Below are 14,987 nucleotides of genomic sequence, written 5' to 3'. Positions count from 1 at the left end.
ATTGAGAATGATGTTTGCTGTGGGTTTGTTGTATATGGCCTTTATTATGTTGAGGTGGGCTCCCTCTATGCCCACTTTCTGGAGAGTTTTTATCATAAATGGGTGTGGAATTTTGTCAGAAGTTTTTCTGCATCTATTGAGATGATCATATGGTTTCTATTCTTCAATTTGTTAATATGGTGTATCACATTGATTGGTATGTATATATTAAAGAATCCTTCCATCCCTGGGATAAATTCCACTTGATCATGGTGTATGATCCTTTCAATATATTGTTGGATTCTGTTTGCTAGTATTTTGTTGAGGATTTTTGCATCTATATTCATCAGTGATATTGGTCGGTAATTTTATTTTTTTGTGGTATCTTTGTCTGGTTTTGGTATCAGTGTGATGGTGGCCTTGTAGAATGAGTTTGGGAGTGTTCCTTCCTCTGCAGTTTTTTGGAAGAGTTTCAGAAGGATGGGTGTTAGCTCTTCTCTAAATGTTTGATAGAATTCACCTGTGAAGCCATCTGGTCCTGGACTTTTGTTTGTTGGAAGATTTTTAATCACAGTTTCAATTTCATTACTTGTGATTGGTCTGTTCATATTTTCTATTTCTTCCTGGTTCAATCTTGGAAGGTTATACCTTTCTAAGAATTTGTCCATTTCTTCCAGGTTGTCCATTTTATTGGCATAGAGTTGCTTGTAGTAGTCTCTTAGGATGCTTTGTATTTCTGCGGTGTCTGTTGTAACTTCTCCTTTTTCATTTCTAATTTTATTGATTTGAGTCCTCTCCCTCTTTTTCTTGATGAGTCTGGCTAATGGTTTATCAATTTTGTTTATCTTCCCAAAGAACCAGCTTTTAGTCTTATTGATCTTTGCTATTGTTTTCTTTGTTTCTATTTCATTTATTTCTGCTCTGATCTTTATGATTTCTCTCCTTCTACTAACTTTGGGTTTTGCTTGTTCTTCTTTCTCTAGTTTCTTTAGGTGTAAGTTTAGATTGTTTATTTGAAATTTTTCTTCTTTCTTGAGGTAGACTTGTATTGCTATAAACTTCCCTCTTAGAACTGCTTTTGCTGCATCCCATAGGTTTTCAATCAACGTATTTTCATTGTCATTTGTCTCTAGGTATTTTTTGATTTCCTCTTTGATTTCTTCAGTGATCTCTTGGTCATGTAGTAGTGTGTTGTTTAGCCTCCATGTGTTTGCATTTTTTACAGATTTTTTTCCTGTAATTGATATCTAGTCTCATAGCGTTGTGGTCCGAAAAGATATTTGATATGATTTCAATTTTCTTAAATTTACCAGTGCTTGATTTGTGACCGAGGATATGATCTAACCTTTGAAATATTCCATGAGGACTTGAGAAGAAAGTGTAATCTGCTGTTTTTGGATAGAATGTCAAATATCAATTAAATGTATCTGGTCTACTGTGTCATTTAAAGCTTGTGTTTCCTTATTAATTTTCTGTCAGGATGATCTGTCGATTGGTGTAAGTGAGGTGTTAGAGTCCCCCACTATTATTGAGTTACTGTCGATTTCCTCTTCTATAGCTGTTAGCAGTTGCCTTATGTATCAAGGTGCTCTTATGTTGGGTGCATATGTATTTATAATTGTTATATCTTCCTCTTGGATTGATCCCTTGATCATTATGTAGTGTCCTTCCTTGTCTCTTGTAACATTCTTTATTTTAAAGCCTTTTATCTGATGTGAGTATTGCTACTCCAGCTTTCTTTTGATTTCCATTGGCATGGAATATGTTTTTCCATTCCATCACTTTCAGTCTGTATGTATCCCTAGGTCTGAAGTAGGTCTCTTGTAGACAGCATATATACGGGTCTTGTTTTTGTATCCATTGAGCAAGCCTGTGTCTTTTGGTTGGAGCATTTAATCCATTCATGCTTAAGGTAATTGTTGATATGTGTGTTCCTATTACCATGTTCTTAATTGTTATGCGTTTGTTTTTGTAGGTCCTTTTCTTCTCTTGTGTTTCCCATTTAGAGAAGTTCCTTTAGCATTTGTTGTAGAGCTGGTTTGGTGGTGCTGAATTCTCTTAGGTTTTGCTTATCTGGAAAGTTTTTGAGTTTTCTGTTGAATCTGAATGAGATCCTTGCTGGTAGAGTAATCTTGGTTGTAGGTTCTTCCCTTTCATCACTTTAAGTATATCATGCCTCTCCCTTCTGGCTTGTAGAGTTTCTGCTGAGAAATCAGCTGTTAACCTTATGGGAGTTCCCTTGTATGTTATTTGTCATGTTTCCCTTGTTGCTTTCAATAATTTTTCTTTGTCTTTAATTTTTGTCAATTTGATTACTGTGTGTCTCGGTGTGTTTCTCCTTGGGTTTATCCTGCCTGGGACTCTCTGTGCTTCCTGGACTTGGGTGGCTATTTCCTTTCCCATGTTAGGGAAGTTTTTGACTATAATCTCTGCAAATATTTTCTCGGGTCCTTTCTCTCTCTCTTCTCCTTCTGGGACCCCTATAATACAAATGTTGTTACATTTAATGTTGTCCCAGAGGTCTCTTAGGCTGTCTTCATTTTTTCATTCTTTTTTCTTTATTCTGTTCTGTGGCAGTGAATTCCACCATTCTGTCTTCCAGGTCACTTATCCATTCTTCTGCCTCAGTTATTCTCCTATTGATTCCCTCTAGTGTATTTTTCATTTCAGTTATTGTATTGTTCATCTCTGTTTGTTTGTTCTTTAATTCTTCTAGGCCTTTGTTAAACATTTCTTGCATCTTCTTGATCTTTGCCTCCATTCTTTTTACAAGGTCCTGTATCATCTTCACTATCATTATTCTGAATTCTTTTTCTGGAAGGTTGCCTATCTCCACTTCATTTAGCTGTTTTTCTGGGGTTTTATCTTGTTCCTCATCTGTTACATAGCCCTCTGCCTTTTCATCTTGAGTGTCTTTCTGTGATTGCAGTTTTTGTTCCACAGGCTGCAGGATTGTAGTTCTTGCTTCTGTGTCTGCCCTCTGGTGGATGAGGCTATCTAAGAGGCTTGTGCAAATTTCCTGATGGGAGGTACTGGTGGTGGGTAGAGCTGAGTGTTGCTCTGGTGGGCAGAGCTCATTAAAACTTTAATCTGCTTGGCTGTTGTTGGGTTGGACTGGGTCCCCTCCCTGAGGTGACCCAACACTGGAGCCTACCTGGCTCTTTGGTGGGGCTAATGGAGGGCTCTCGGAGGGCTCACACCAAGGAGTACATCCCAGAACTTCTGCCACCAGTGTCCTTGTCCTCACGGTGAGCCAGCTGCCCCTCGCCTCTGCAGGAGACCCTCCAACACTAGCAGGTAGGTGTGGTTCAGTCTCCTATGGGGTCACTGCTCCTTCCCCCTGGGTCCTGATGCACAGAGTACTTTGTGTGTGCCCTCCAAGAGTGGCGTCTCCATTTCCCCAAGCCCTGTCGAAGTCCTGCAGTCAAATCCCACTAGCCTTCAAAGATTGATTCTCTAGGAATTCCTCCTCCCATTGCCGGACCCCCATGTTGGGAAGCCTGATGTGAAGCTCAGAGCCTTCACTCCAGTGGGTGGACTTCTGTGGTATAAGTGTGCTCTGGTTTGTGAGTCACCCACCCAGAGGTTATGGGATTTGATTTGATTGTGATTGCGCCCCTCCTACCATCTCACTGCAGCTTCTCCTTTGTCTTTGGATGTGGGGTATCTTTTTTGCTGAGTTCCGGTGTCTTCCTGTCGATGATTGTTCAGCAGTTAGTTGTGATTCCAGTGCTCTCGCAAGAGGGAGTCCAACTGCATTTTTTAAGACCCTCCCTGTCTTTGATGTTTTGTAGTTTCCCTACCAAGTTGTTTTTGTTTTTAGTCCAGCTTCATTTACAGGTGTCTCAGTCTGTTGATTTGTGTCTTTGATCAGTTCTGAAAAGTTCTCAGCCATAAGCTTCTGCTTTTGCCCTTCCTCTACTCTCCTGTAACTTTTAAGTATGTTAGACCTTCTGATTCTGTTCTATTCTTTGTAACTCTCTTTCATGTTTGTCTCTTTGTCTCAGCCTTTATTACATTATGGCCAATTTCTTCAGATACATCTTCCAGTTCATTAATTCTCCACAGCTTTCAAAGGTACCTAATTGACTGTTTAATACATTTGCATAGTCACCCTACTGGTCTCAGGTTTGATTTGACAATCAGCTCATAGAACACTACAGGTTTAACCCAACTTCTACTTAATTTAGCTTTGTAAAGAGTATGGGACCAGAAGCACAGTGTAGCCCAGGCATGTTCATGAAAAGGTCTGACAAGCCCAAGTGCAGCTGCCACCCCCACCCCCACAGGGGCACACTTAGTTGTCAGTGGGAGTGAGCCGCTTCAGCACAGAGAAGGCTCTCAGCACATAGAACCTGATCAGTTTTTCATTCAGTCCTAGTAACCCAGTGCCTCAGGGTCTGTATATCAGGCTCATTCTTCTCAGTCTAGATGTAGTTCTTAAATTAGGGGATTTATAATACATAAACTTGACGGAGGAGTGCTAAATAAACATTTGCACTCAGAGCATCATCGTTTCCCAAGGAGGCTTACACAGGTGGTCAAATAGAGAGCCTTTTTTTTGATAGTTGTTGTTTTGGGACTTTTTTGCTTTGTTTCTGTTTGTTACTCCTTGTGAATTTTCCCCTACATTAAGTGACCTCAGTGATAAAAACTGTTTTATGTACGATAGGATCTCTGTTTTGTTCTTTCAGAGTATCTAGTCAGTGATACTCTCTGGAATTATATATATATAAATCCAAACTTGAAACTGAATCCTAAATGTAACTAATCTTTTCTAAATATGGTTTCATATATGCAACCCTACACGTAATTTATTTGTTACTTGGTTTTTCTTGCAGAAATACACAGGGACCCACTTTCATTCTTTTTGTTCCTGTTCTGTGCTGCACTATTCAGGAATTTGAGACTGGACATAGGAAGGGAGATCTTTCAGAAGATGTAGTTGTTACACAATTTAAAAAATAGTATTTAGATAATTTGTATGCTACCATCCCCATTCTTCTCAAGTAGCCATTTAGATTGACTAAATTAAAAGAATTAAGTATAAATGTGGCATCATTTGTGAAAGTGATTTTAATTTGGGGGCTTTGGAGAAAGCTTGATACTAGTGAAATGAGTAGGTGAAATGCTAAGTTCTTTTTCTTTGGCAGAGTCTTGCTGTTCAGATGCAAACTGGGTGTATTACAATATACAGTTGTCAGACCATTCACCACCATCGTTGCTTTGTAAGTGCACAGAACTTATATTATTATTTATTTTTCAAAAATTCTCATGCTTTTACTTAGTGGGACAACTGAGTAGAAAAGCATGTAAAGAGCATTACTTGTTTATAACACATCTAGTCTGGTATGAAAACACAGTATATAGAAATCCTATATTATAATAAATAAGGTGACCATGTATAGACAAGGAATCACCACAGGATTATTCTAAAAATATTCTCTGGAGATTTCTGGAAAGCATTATCAAATATTCTTTTTCAAGTATTAACGTTCACACGGCTTTACAGAAACATCTAGTACGTAAAGTGTACCACTATAGATTCATTACATGCTTTTATTTTCTAAATGAGTACTGTATTCTAAAGAAGAAAACATATCTTTCTTTTTAAAAAATTCTGTCAAGTCTTAGCACTTCAGGTAAAATGGGGTATCATTAAGCTACCTGGTAAAACTATTCCCTAAAAATTTAAGAACATCAAATAGTTTAAAGCAGGTAGAGTGTGTATTTTATCTGCTAGCTATACAAGCATTTTGTCTGTTAACAGAGGAAGAATGGAAAGAAAGGTGAAAGAAGCATTCAATTCTTTATTCTGCTTCTGTGCTAGCAATTCTTTAGTGACATTTGCCTTGGAATTAAAACTAATTCACTTATTTATGAAGGCATGCATTATTTCTCTGCTGTTTAGAAATTGGGTAATCAAGACAAGTTAATACTTAGATCTGGGTCATCATAAAAGTTGCCTCCAAGACAATTTGGGAGAAAAAATTATAGTTGTAGTTATAGACCTGCATTATATGTTTTTAACAATCTTTTTAAAATTAGGCAGCATCATTTTTTTGAATCTAATAATTACCCTTTCTAGTTCAATGTTATGTCTTTTGGATTTCCTTCAAATTGGAGGAATAGTAATATGGTAACATTTCTAGAAAAATGTTTTTCTTTTAATTTTTGAACAACCTCTATGGCCAAAATCAAGTGACTATCTACAGGATCTTTGAAATAAACTAACTTCTAAATTTAAGTATTGCTGTCATTGCTGTATTTTAAAATGTATTTTTGATTTAGTTATTCATAAAGTTGTCTCATTTTTACCATATTTTAGAATCTGTGAGCTGCTTGGTATATATGATGAAGGGAACTTTAGCTTTTCAAATGCTTGGACTTACTTGGTTATAATAAATAATATGTCACAGTTGGTAAGTAAATACTCATCTTAACTGTACTGAATTTAGATCTATAGCACTAAATTTTTTTAGGGAAAGTCTCTGGAATAAAGCTTAATTGTAACTTTAATATTGAACTTCATCTGTAGGAAGAACTTGAAACCTTAACATATATCTTTATACATATATAAACATATAATATCTTTGTTGATTACCTGGTGATTTATACACTGACTCGTTGATTATGTTTTTTCATTTGGTTCTGGTATTCATTGCATAGTTATATGGATATGTCATAAATAAAAACACAATGCTCTCCTTTTAAATAAAAAGCACATATCCTAGGCATATTCAGTAAGAAAAATGTTTTATTGGTATATGACAGTACAGGGTTTGAATTAAAATGGGAGAATAAAATTCTCTCATATAATTGGAATTGAAAATTGAGAATGCCAAGTTTTTAAAAATGATGTTATAGAAACTGAAACGCTCCAAAGATATAACTGTTGGATCCTTTCAACTTAAGAATGTGGGGCTTCCCTGGTGGCGCAGTGGTTGAGAGTCTGCCTGCCGATGCAGGGGACACAGGTTCGTGCCCCAGTCCGGGAAGATCCCACATGCCGTGGAGCAGCTGGGCCCGTGAGCCATGGCTGCTGAGCCTGCCTGTCCGGAGCCTGTGCTCCGCAACGGGAGGGGCCACAACAGTGAGAGGCCCGTGTACCAAAAAAAAAACAAAAACAAAAACAAAAAAACAGGAATGTGCATTTTATTGAAAATCTTTCATTAATGCTTTCAGCAAAATAATAGTTTAGGTGCAATGGCATGCATGTGTGGTATTAGAAATTTATAATAAAAATCAAATGCTTGTGTATGCAAAGCTTTTCCATATGTTCATATTCTCTGGAACCAGTAATTCCACTTCTGGGAATGCCTCAAGAAATGGCCAGAAGTACTTTTGCTTTCAGTGTGTTTGTATATAAAGCCTATTGTTTGTTAATTGCAAAAGCCTGGAAACAGTCCAACTAGTTAAATATACTATGTACCTTCCATTGGCCAAAACACTAGGCAGTTATTTAATGAAATATATGGAAAAGGGCACTGTAAGTGGAAAAAAAAAATCAGGCAACAAAATTTCATATTTAGTTGGTTATACCTGCTAAAACCCACCTTATGTGTAGAAAGAAATGGTTGGATGATGGGACTATGCTTTCATATTCTAAAATAATTTAAATGAGCATTTTATAATAGGAAAAAGTAAACTTTTAGGGAAATGTTCATTGTTATGCAATACTACGCTAATTACAACTGATTTCTAAAAATAGTTAATGTCTTGAGCATTTATCTTTAAAAAGTAAATTCAGCTGGATTAACATACTGCCCTCAAGAAAAATGGTTTCCCTGATTCCTTACTTTCCCATTTCATGGTCACAGTTTTATTGAAGTAGTACTTATTTAATGTGCTCACTTATAAATAATATGCATACAATTAGTAGTTAGTAAGCTCAGCCCTTATACAATGAACGGTAATTTGTGTATAAAAGCCATTAACAAGCAGATAGATGTTTTTATTTTGGTTGAATGAGAGCCTTTTCTTCCACTCATGGCAGTCACTTGTTCATTGTGTTCTTTGTGGGCTCCTGTAAGTGAACACTGAAAACCATTTTCAGGGAAGATGTTATACATCTCTTCTGAGAAATTGCATACTGTATATATTCATCCACAGTAAAATATAAAAGCTTGTTGTCAATCTAAAAATAGCAAAATAAAGCGTAGAAAATTTTGCCTGAAACATTACTCTGTACCAGGTCTCTGGTCTATAACTTTAATATCAGTATCTCTAATACCATATTTAGTTATTCTTATTTAAGAACTTTGTTTGTTTCTAGTTTGCCATGTATTGTCTCCTCCTGTTTTATAAAGTACTGAAGGAAGAACTGAGTCCAATCCAACCTGTTGGCAAATTTCTTTGTGTAAAGCTGGTGGTTTTTGTTTCTTTTTGGTAAGTGTTGCTTTCTCTTAAATGTTCTCATTTTCTAAAGGGCAATAAAACTGTTGATTCGGAAGGATTTTTAAAAGTCTTAATACGGAAGATGAATTAAAATGTCTACTTAGCTTTCAAAAAGTTCATTCTTTTAGCCCTTCTTGGTTTTTTATAAAGAAATAATTAGATGGTCACTGTAACATTTATAAAAAGAAAACAGTTTGAGACACTAAATGTCTCAACACTAAGGGAATCATTAAAAAAAATCATGGTCTCTTTATATAAGAGAATACAGTTTGGAAGATAAACATCATGTAGAATATTTAATGTGAGGAAATGTTCATTAGTAAAAATACTGTTTAAAACAGAGGGCAAAACTATACATGGTCCCAGTTTAGTAAAGGCGTGGGTGATAGGGGCCTAGAAACAAATACACCAAATTTAACAATATACAAATAATACAAAAAGGGGGGAAAGAAAAATCCCTGAAATCCTACCACCCAGCATGAATGATTGACATTGTGGTCCCCATCATTTTATCTAACTCCACAGAAATACAAATACATACTATAAAAACTTGTAGAACTCAGTGATACATTTAGTATATTGCAGTCATAGTTCTTTGTAAGAACAGTGAGGATGTAATTTTGTTTGGGTCTTTTGTTTTCACCTCATATAGTATTGATATGTGGATAGAGCTTTTTAACCAATCTCCCATTGACATTTAGGTTGTTTCTAATTTTTCTTTACCATTACAAGCAATATTGAAGGGAGTATTCTTGGATATAGATCTATGAAAGCTTATCTAACTATCTCATTTTAGCTGTTTAAATTTCACCTAGGGGCAGATGCCTAGATTTGCTTGAAATGCTCAGTATGACTCCCCATCTTGGAGTCAGACCCCTTCTGAGTTTGTCTCTAGTTCCAGGACTTCAAACAAGACTGGTTTCAAAATGTTCTTTAAAATAATCTGAGTAATCAATTGATACGTGCATAAATAACATTTAAGTATCTGTTCTTTGTTTCATTTTAAATTCCAGTTGTACAAGGTGTTAGGCATTGTCTATGTGTAGGAAGAACTTAAAAGCTAACTACTGTGCACACTTTCAAAACAAAAGAAGACTATAAACCACGTACTGAAGTTCTAAGAACACATCATCAAAATTCATGTGATGAAACTGTACTAGAAGTGAATTTGTAAAACAAGTATATTTAATATAGGTACACAGTGTCTTCAGGAATACACTGTAAAGGCAGGGTGGCGGTGGTCCACAGGTTGTGCTGGGGTTTAACTTTTTAAATGGCATATTTTTAAAGCAACTGCTCATTTTATGCTTGATATAGATTTGGCGTTTACCTTTTCCTAACATATAGGCAAGCAGTAGTTATTGCTTTGTTGGTAAAAGTTGGCGTTATTTCTGAAAAGCATACGTGGGAATGGCAAACAGTAGAAGCTGTGGCCACAGGACTCCAGGTAAGTAATGCTCTCTCTGAATTCAACAGAACTTTACTATTTGTTAAGCATTTTTACATGTTATCTCCTCAGCCTGACCACATGCAGGCTATGGAGCTACTGCTATCCTCACTTCACATGTGAGGAAATGGGGGAACCCTAGAAAAATTGGTCACAGTTACTAATTTGTAGTAGAAGCAGGAACAGAACCTAGATTTTGTTATTCCTACTCTATTTCACTTTATGCATTTCTCCTCTAAGTCCTTGGACAGTGGAAGAGAATGCATTGTACTTGGCAAAGAAGTACTTGATTGAGGTAGTGCAAAATAGAGTTAAACTTTTGGCGTTTTGTGTTTTGTTTTTTTTTTTTTTGAAGAGGTCAAAAATCATTTTGGAAAATGAAAAAATGAATACAGTCTTGTGGGAAAAAAACAGCTGTTGGTACTTAAGTACTTTTGAAAAGAGAGAAAGATAGTGTTTTCCCTTTTGACCTGCAAAACTAGATTTAGACTCCAGCATGGCTGACATTGTTGATATTGTTGTAGGACTTTATCATCTGTATTGAGATGTTCCTTGCTGCTATCGCTCATCACTACACTTTCTCATATAAACCGTATGTCCAAGAAGCAGAAGAGGGCTCATGCTTTGACTCCTTTCTTGCCATGTGGGATGTTTCAGATATTAGGGATGATATTTCTGAACAAGTAAGGCATGTTGGTAAGTACCAGCCATTTAATTCATTCGAATAGGCTATTGTAGTTCTCCTATCAGGTCTTGTTTAAGAGGTGAAAAGACTTCGTGTAAAGCAGTACCACAGTAAGGCTCTCCAAACTGGGAGGAGGGAAGCGGGGACCTTATTTTTAGCACGGCAAGTTTATAGTGGTAAAAATAACCAAACTTTTGGCTAACTCAGAAACCTTTATGTTACTTTAAAGGAAGGACAGTCATGGGACATCCTAGGAAAAAGTTTTTTCCTGAGGATCAAGATCAAAATGAACACACAAGCCTGTTATCATCGTCATCACAAGATGCAATTTCCGTTGCCTCTTCTGTGCCACCTTCACCCATGGGTCACTATCAAGGGTTTGGACACACTGTGACTCCCCAGACTACACCTACTACAGCTAATGTATCTGATGACATATGTAATGATACTACAGGAGAGAAAAAAGACCCTTCAGATAAGTCCGTGGCCTCCTGAATAGTGTGCAGAAGCTGTGCTACTACCACGTTATTTCGTTACCTGGTATCCCATTGCTCAGGATTTTGTGCTTGGGACAAGCCGTTAATGATGGAAAATTTCAGCAAAATGGCAAAAAACAGGTACGACTACTGGATTCATACAACTAGGTTTTGTATATCACAGATAACCAGTCTAAATATCCTAGACTTAGACTTCTTAACACTACAGAGTATCACGTACTCAAATGGAAGAAATGACTACTAAACGTTCTTGACATTACAGTGCTCTGTCGAGAGGAGGACGTTAAAAAAAAAAGTGCTTTCTACCACCGCTGCATGAATATAATGCTCTGGGATTAGCGGAAAGTGAATTCCGAAACACGAATTAGTGGAACTGAATCATAATCAATCATGTGCCGTATATGCTTACCTAACAATTATTCCTCCATTTCTCAACTGGATGTCTTTCAATAAATAAGAATTTCTCATTTATTTTCTGCAACTTTTTATATCTCTCATTCTTTCAACATAGACCCTTAGTGTGATCACAAAAAGTTCATGATTGGAGGCACAGCAGAAAAAAATTAAGTCCAAAAAATTAAAGGGTTGAAAATCATATACCTACAATGAAAGAGGCCTATATCTTACATTCCTACTAGGAGAAATATCTGACCTAATCTATTAATCTTAAAACAACTACTGTCTAAAAATCATATTTGCACCAATGTGAACAGATTAATAGGTTATCCAGGACTTTGAGATGAAAAGAATAAAGTGGATGGAAGAGTGGAAGAATAAATAAGAAACTTGTGATAGAAACAGAGTCTGCTTTTCCTCAGTGCTACTAAAGGGGTCAGCAAATGTAAATCTCAGCTGAGTCATCTTAATTATTTATCAAACCACAGTCAGAGGACTTACAGATGCTATTTGGGAGAAATTTATTACTTAGGACGGAGTTCCTCTAATTGTTAATCACAGCCCATTGGGTCTAACATTTTACACTGAAAATAAATACAGAAAGGGCCAGAGCGGTATGTTGCAAATAGCAAGTATAAGTATCATTTCTCAAAACCTATGCTTTATATATTTAAGCGCATATACATACACACACACGTACACAAACATACCTACTGGTTCACAGTAATTAGAAACAAAGTTTTTATTGTCCATTACTATAAACTAAACATTTCTATTGAAAATAAAGTTGGGCAGTATAAGAGGCAAGGAGAATAGGCAGTGTGAAAAGAAGGTACATCTTATTTTCTGTGTGGCTAACCTACAGAGAGCACACAGTATATACAAGGCATGATAATCTTCTTCCTTATTAATCTCCCTATTTCAAGTCTTTAAAATCTGGACTAATTATTTTTTTCTTTCTGTGTATCCAAATCAAAACTTTGAAAAATACTGGTTTAGGTTTAACTCTTCCTTGAACTTAATTTATCAGCTTAAAATTTTTTCTTTGCCAAAGGTAGACCACGAAAAGTGCTGCCTCCTAAGATTTTATTTTGTCCCTCTTTTACTCTTTTAATTACATTTAGTCTAGAGCTTAAATTCTTACTCAGGTTTGCATACCCAAAACACAAAAACTGAGACGGAGGTTCAGAAGCATTTCACTATTTGCAAGAAGCAAGCTTGGAATTTACAGATAACCATAAACCCTCAGTCTAAAGTGGAAGCCAACTTTTTGAGGTAGCCCCACTGTAAGTTTGGATTTGAGAAAAATAGCCAAGATGCCTAAAAACTGAAAATGAGCCTCAAATTTCCTTATATTTATAGCTCTAGAGTACGAACTAACAGGTTTGGCAAAATTTAATCTATAGTAAGTAAAACCAAGCAATAAAAAGTTTCCTAATTTGAAAAATTAATGACAGCCTTTTCCAGTAAGGAAGTCTGCAGCAATATTTTTGTAATCATGCTACTCTTTAATTTAGGATCTTTTAAATACACTTTATTAATGTCAGTTTTTAAAAAATATTTGACCATTACAAGGACTTAAATCTTTGTACCTCCATTCTATGATTACAATCCCACTACTGATTCAGACTAGAACTGTGTACTTGCTGCTCTACTTCCACCTTTTTTCATTAGAAAACTGCTCTTCATTGCTTTACTGTGATGCTGACGTTGCTTTTGTGGTGCTGGACGTTGAGTACAAGTTCATCTCCCACTTCCACCTGGATGGGATTATCTAAAACAACTGCAGCTTGTTTCCAGTGGGAGGCTTCACTGGAAGTATCCAACCTAATCTCATCGTCAAGGTACATATGATACCAAAAGGGAATGGCAGTCACTTGTCCAGATTTACATATGCATACCTAGGAAAATTAAGAAATCATGAAAATTTCATCAGAGTAAACAGAGCAGACTTGGATAAGTCTTTGTCTTTGTAGCTTTAGATCCAAATTTTATAAAGGAATATATCTAATCACCCAATTCAAATTAATACCAACCTGTTTTATTCACTAATATTTACCCAAGCCCATGTTTGGATATTGTTCAGAAAATTTAAGTCTTCAAAGGAAGTGGCTAAAACTATTTTATGTATGTAAAGTAGTATATAGTTTAAGATAATTCTGAATAGGACAAGAGTAATCATTTTATATTACCTTTACTTCTCTGTTAGAGGTGTTCAAATACGGCGTCATTAAGTCTAGTCTTAAGAGTTCCACCGGTTTGCTTAAAGGTATACAGGGCAGTGAGGATAGGTCCAAAAATACACGTATAGGTACCTAAAGAAAGTATAAAATGTTCACTTTTACTCAATTCTTTTTTTGACCAAGTCTCGTTAAGTTTCCTGCTTTGTACTTCGCTCAGTATGATATAGTGCTTTTGACATCTATTACCTCATTTAATTCCCACATCAACCTTAAGGCATAAGGACTTCCATGATTCCGTTTTACAGGAAGAATGAACAAACCAAGGTTTTAGGCTGGTTAAATAATTTTCTGTGATTTCAATTATCTATAGATTCTTCACTTGGAATGAAAGCAAATTTTTACTTAACCAGGCAGCTCCAAAAAGTTTAAGCCAAGGATGTGCTTATGTGTGAAAGATGAACTAATAAGCAGTACAGTAAGCCCCCTACGTATGATCAAGTTCCGTTCCAAAAGCACATTTGTAAGTCCAACCAAGTTAGCCTAGGTACCCCCCTAACACAATCAGCTAAATAGCACTGCACTTAATAGGTTTATAACACTGGTCACACAGATAATGCATAAAAAACAAGCACAGAAAATAAAGAGAACATTTTTAATATTATAGTACGGTACCTTGAAAAAACGATCCAGTAATGTCTGGGTAGTAGCTCTTTTTTTCTCATCACGGATGAAACAGTAGCACTGGATTGCATTCTGAATGGCTGCTGCAACCTTCGTGGTACCGTTCTACATTCGAGTCCTCTGCCTCAAAAATTAACAGTGCCCCCCCAAATAAAGAAGATTCCCCTTGCCACTTCCTGCACTGTGAATCTCTTCCGTTCTTCAGTCTCTTCTTCCTCTTGTCTCTCTTTGTCCTTTCTCTGGGTCGAAGAGAATTCAGGAAATTCCTGGGCAGCTACCGTATCCGTACTCACTGCCTTGCCAGTTTTACACTGTGAAGGTTGGCTCTAGCCTTGAACCGATGAAACCAGCCATGGCTGGCATTAAAAGATGTGCCCTCTGATTCTTCCCCATGTTTCTTCTTCAAGTCTTCATAAAGGCTTCTAACTTTCTCTTGCATCAGCATTAAGCTGAGTGGGACTCGACACTGATGCCGATCCTGCCTCCACACGCTGAGAAGTTTCTCCATCTCCTCCATCACTTTTCCACGCTGCTTCTTCGATATTATTGACATCATCGGCACAGCAGACCTCACATGTTCCATGATCTTGTCCTTTTTCTTTAGAATCATGCTGATGGTTGAATGATTCACGTTATAAGAATGAGTGATGTCTACCGTCTTTTCGCCTCACTCCACTTTCAACTGTTTTCTCTTTTGTTTCCATTGTTATCGCTTGGTGCCT

General features: G+C 36.5%; 2 protein-coding genes across 3 annotated transcripts in view; one reads left to right on the top strand and one right to left on the bottom strand.

Moving 5' to 3' along the window:
• TMEM184C (transmembrane protein 184C) overlaps positions 1-11,486 on the top strand; it is a 29,682-nt gene extending 18,196 nt beyond the window's left edge. Inside the window, exons 5-10 of one of the 2 annotated variants that reach the window (XM_024736063.1) lie at positions 5,133-5,207; positions 6,308-6,401; positions 8,255-8,367; positions 9,724-9,823; positions 10,348-10,519; positions 10,738-11,486. In XM_024736063.1, coding sequence (XP_024591831.1) covers positions 5,133-5,207; positions 6,308-6,401; positions 8,255-8,367; positions 9,724-9,823; positions 10,348-10,519; positions 10,738-11,003 — 820 coding nt within the window. In that variant the 3' untranslated portion in view covers positions 11,004-11,486. The remainder of the gene's footprint in view (positions 1-5,132; positions 5,208-6,307; positions 6,402-8,254; positions 8,368-9,723; positions 9,824-10,347; positions 10,520-10,737) is intronic. The other variant, XM_024736064.1, reaches the window with a different exon arrangement.
• A 642-nt stretch (positions 11,487-12,128) lies between these two features.
• The window catches only part of PRMT9 (protein arginine methyltransferase 9), a 30,263-nt gene continuing 27,404 nt past the window's right edge, over positions 12,129-14,987 (bottom strand). Inside the window, exons 11-12 of the mRNA XM_024736185.1 lie at positions 13,594-13,716; positions 12,129-13,302 (exon numbers count right to left, since the gene is read on the bottom strand). Coding sequence (XP_024591953.1) covers positions 13,087-13,302; positions 13,594-13,716 — 339 coding nt within the window. The 3' untranslated portion in view covers positions 12,129-13,086. The remainder of the gene's footprint in view (positions 13,303-13,593; positions 13,717-14,987) is intronic.

This window comes from Neophocaena asiaeorientalis, unplaced genomic scaffold (assembly GCF_003031525.2).
Source record: "Neophocaena asiaeorientalis asiaeorientalis breed wild unplaced genomic scaffold, Neophocaena_asiaeorientalis_V1.1 scaffold7, whole genome shotgun sequence".
Lineage (NCBI taxonomy): Eukaryota > Metazoa > Chordata > Mammalia > Artiodactyla > Phocoenidae > Neophocaena > Neophocaena asiaeorientalis.
Note: the sequence above shows the minus strand (reverse complement) of the source record. Positions and strands in the feature narration are given on the sequence as shown.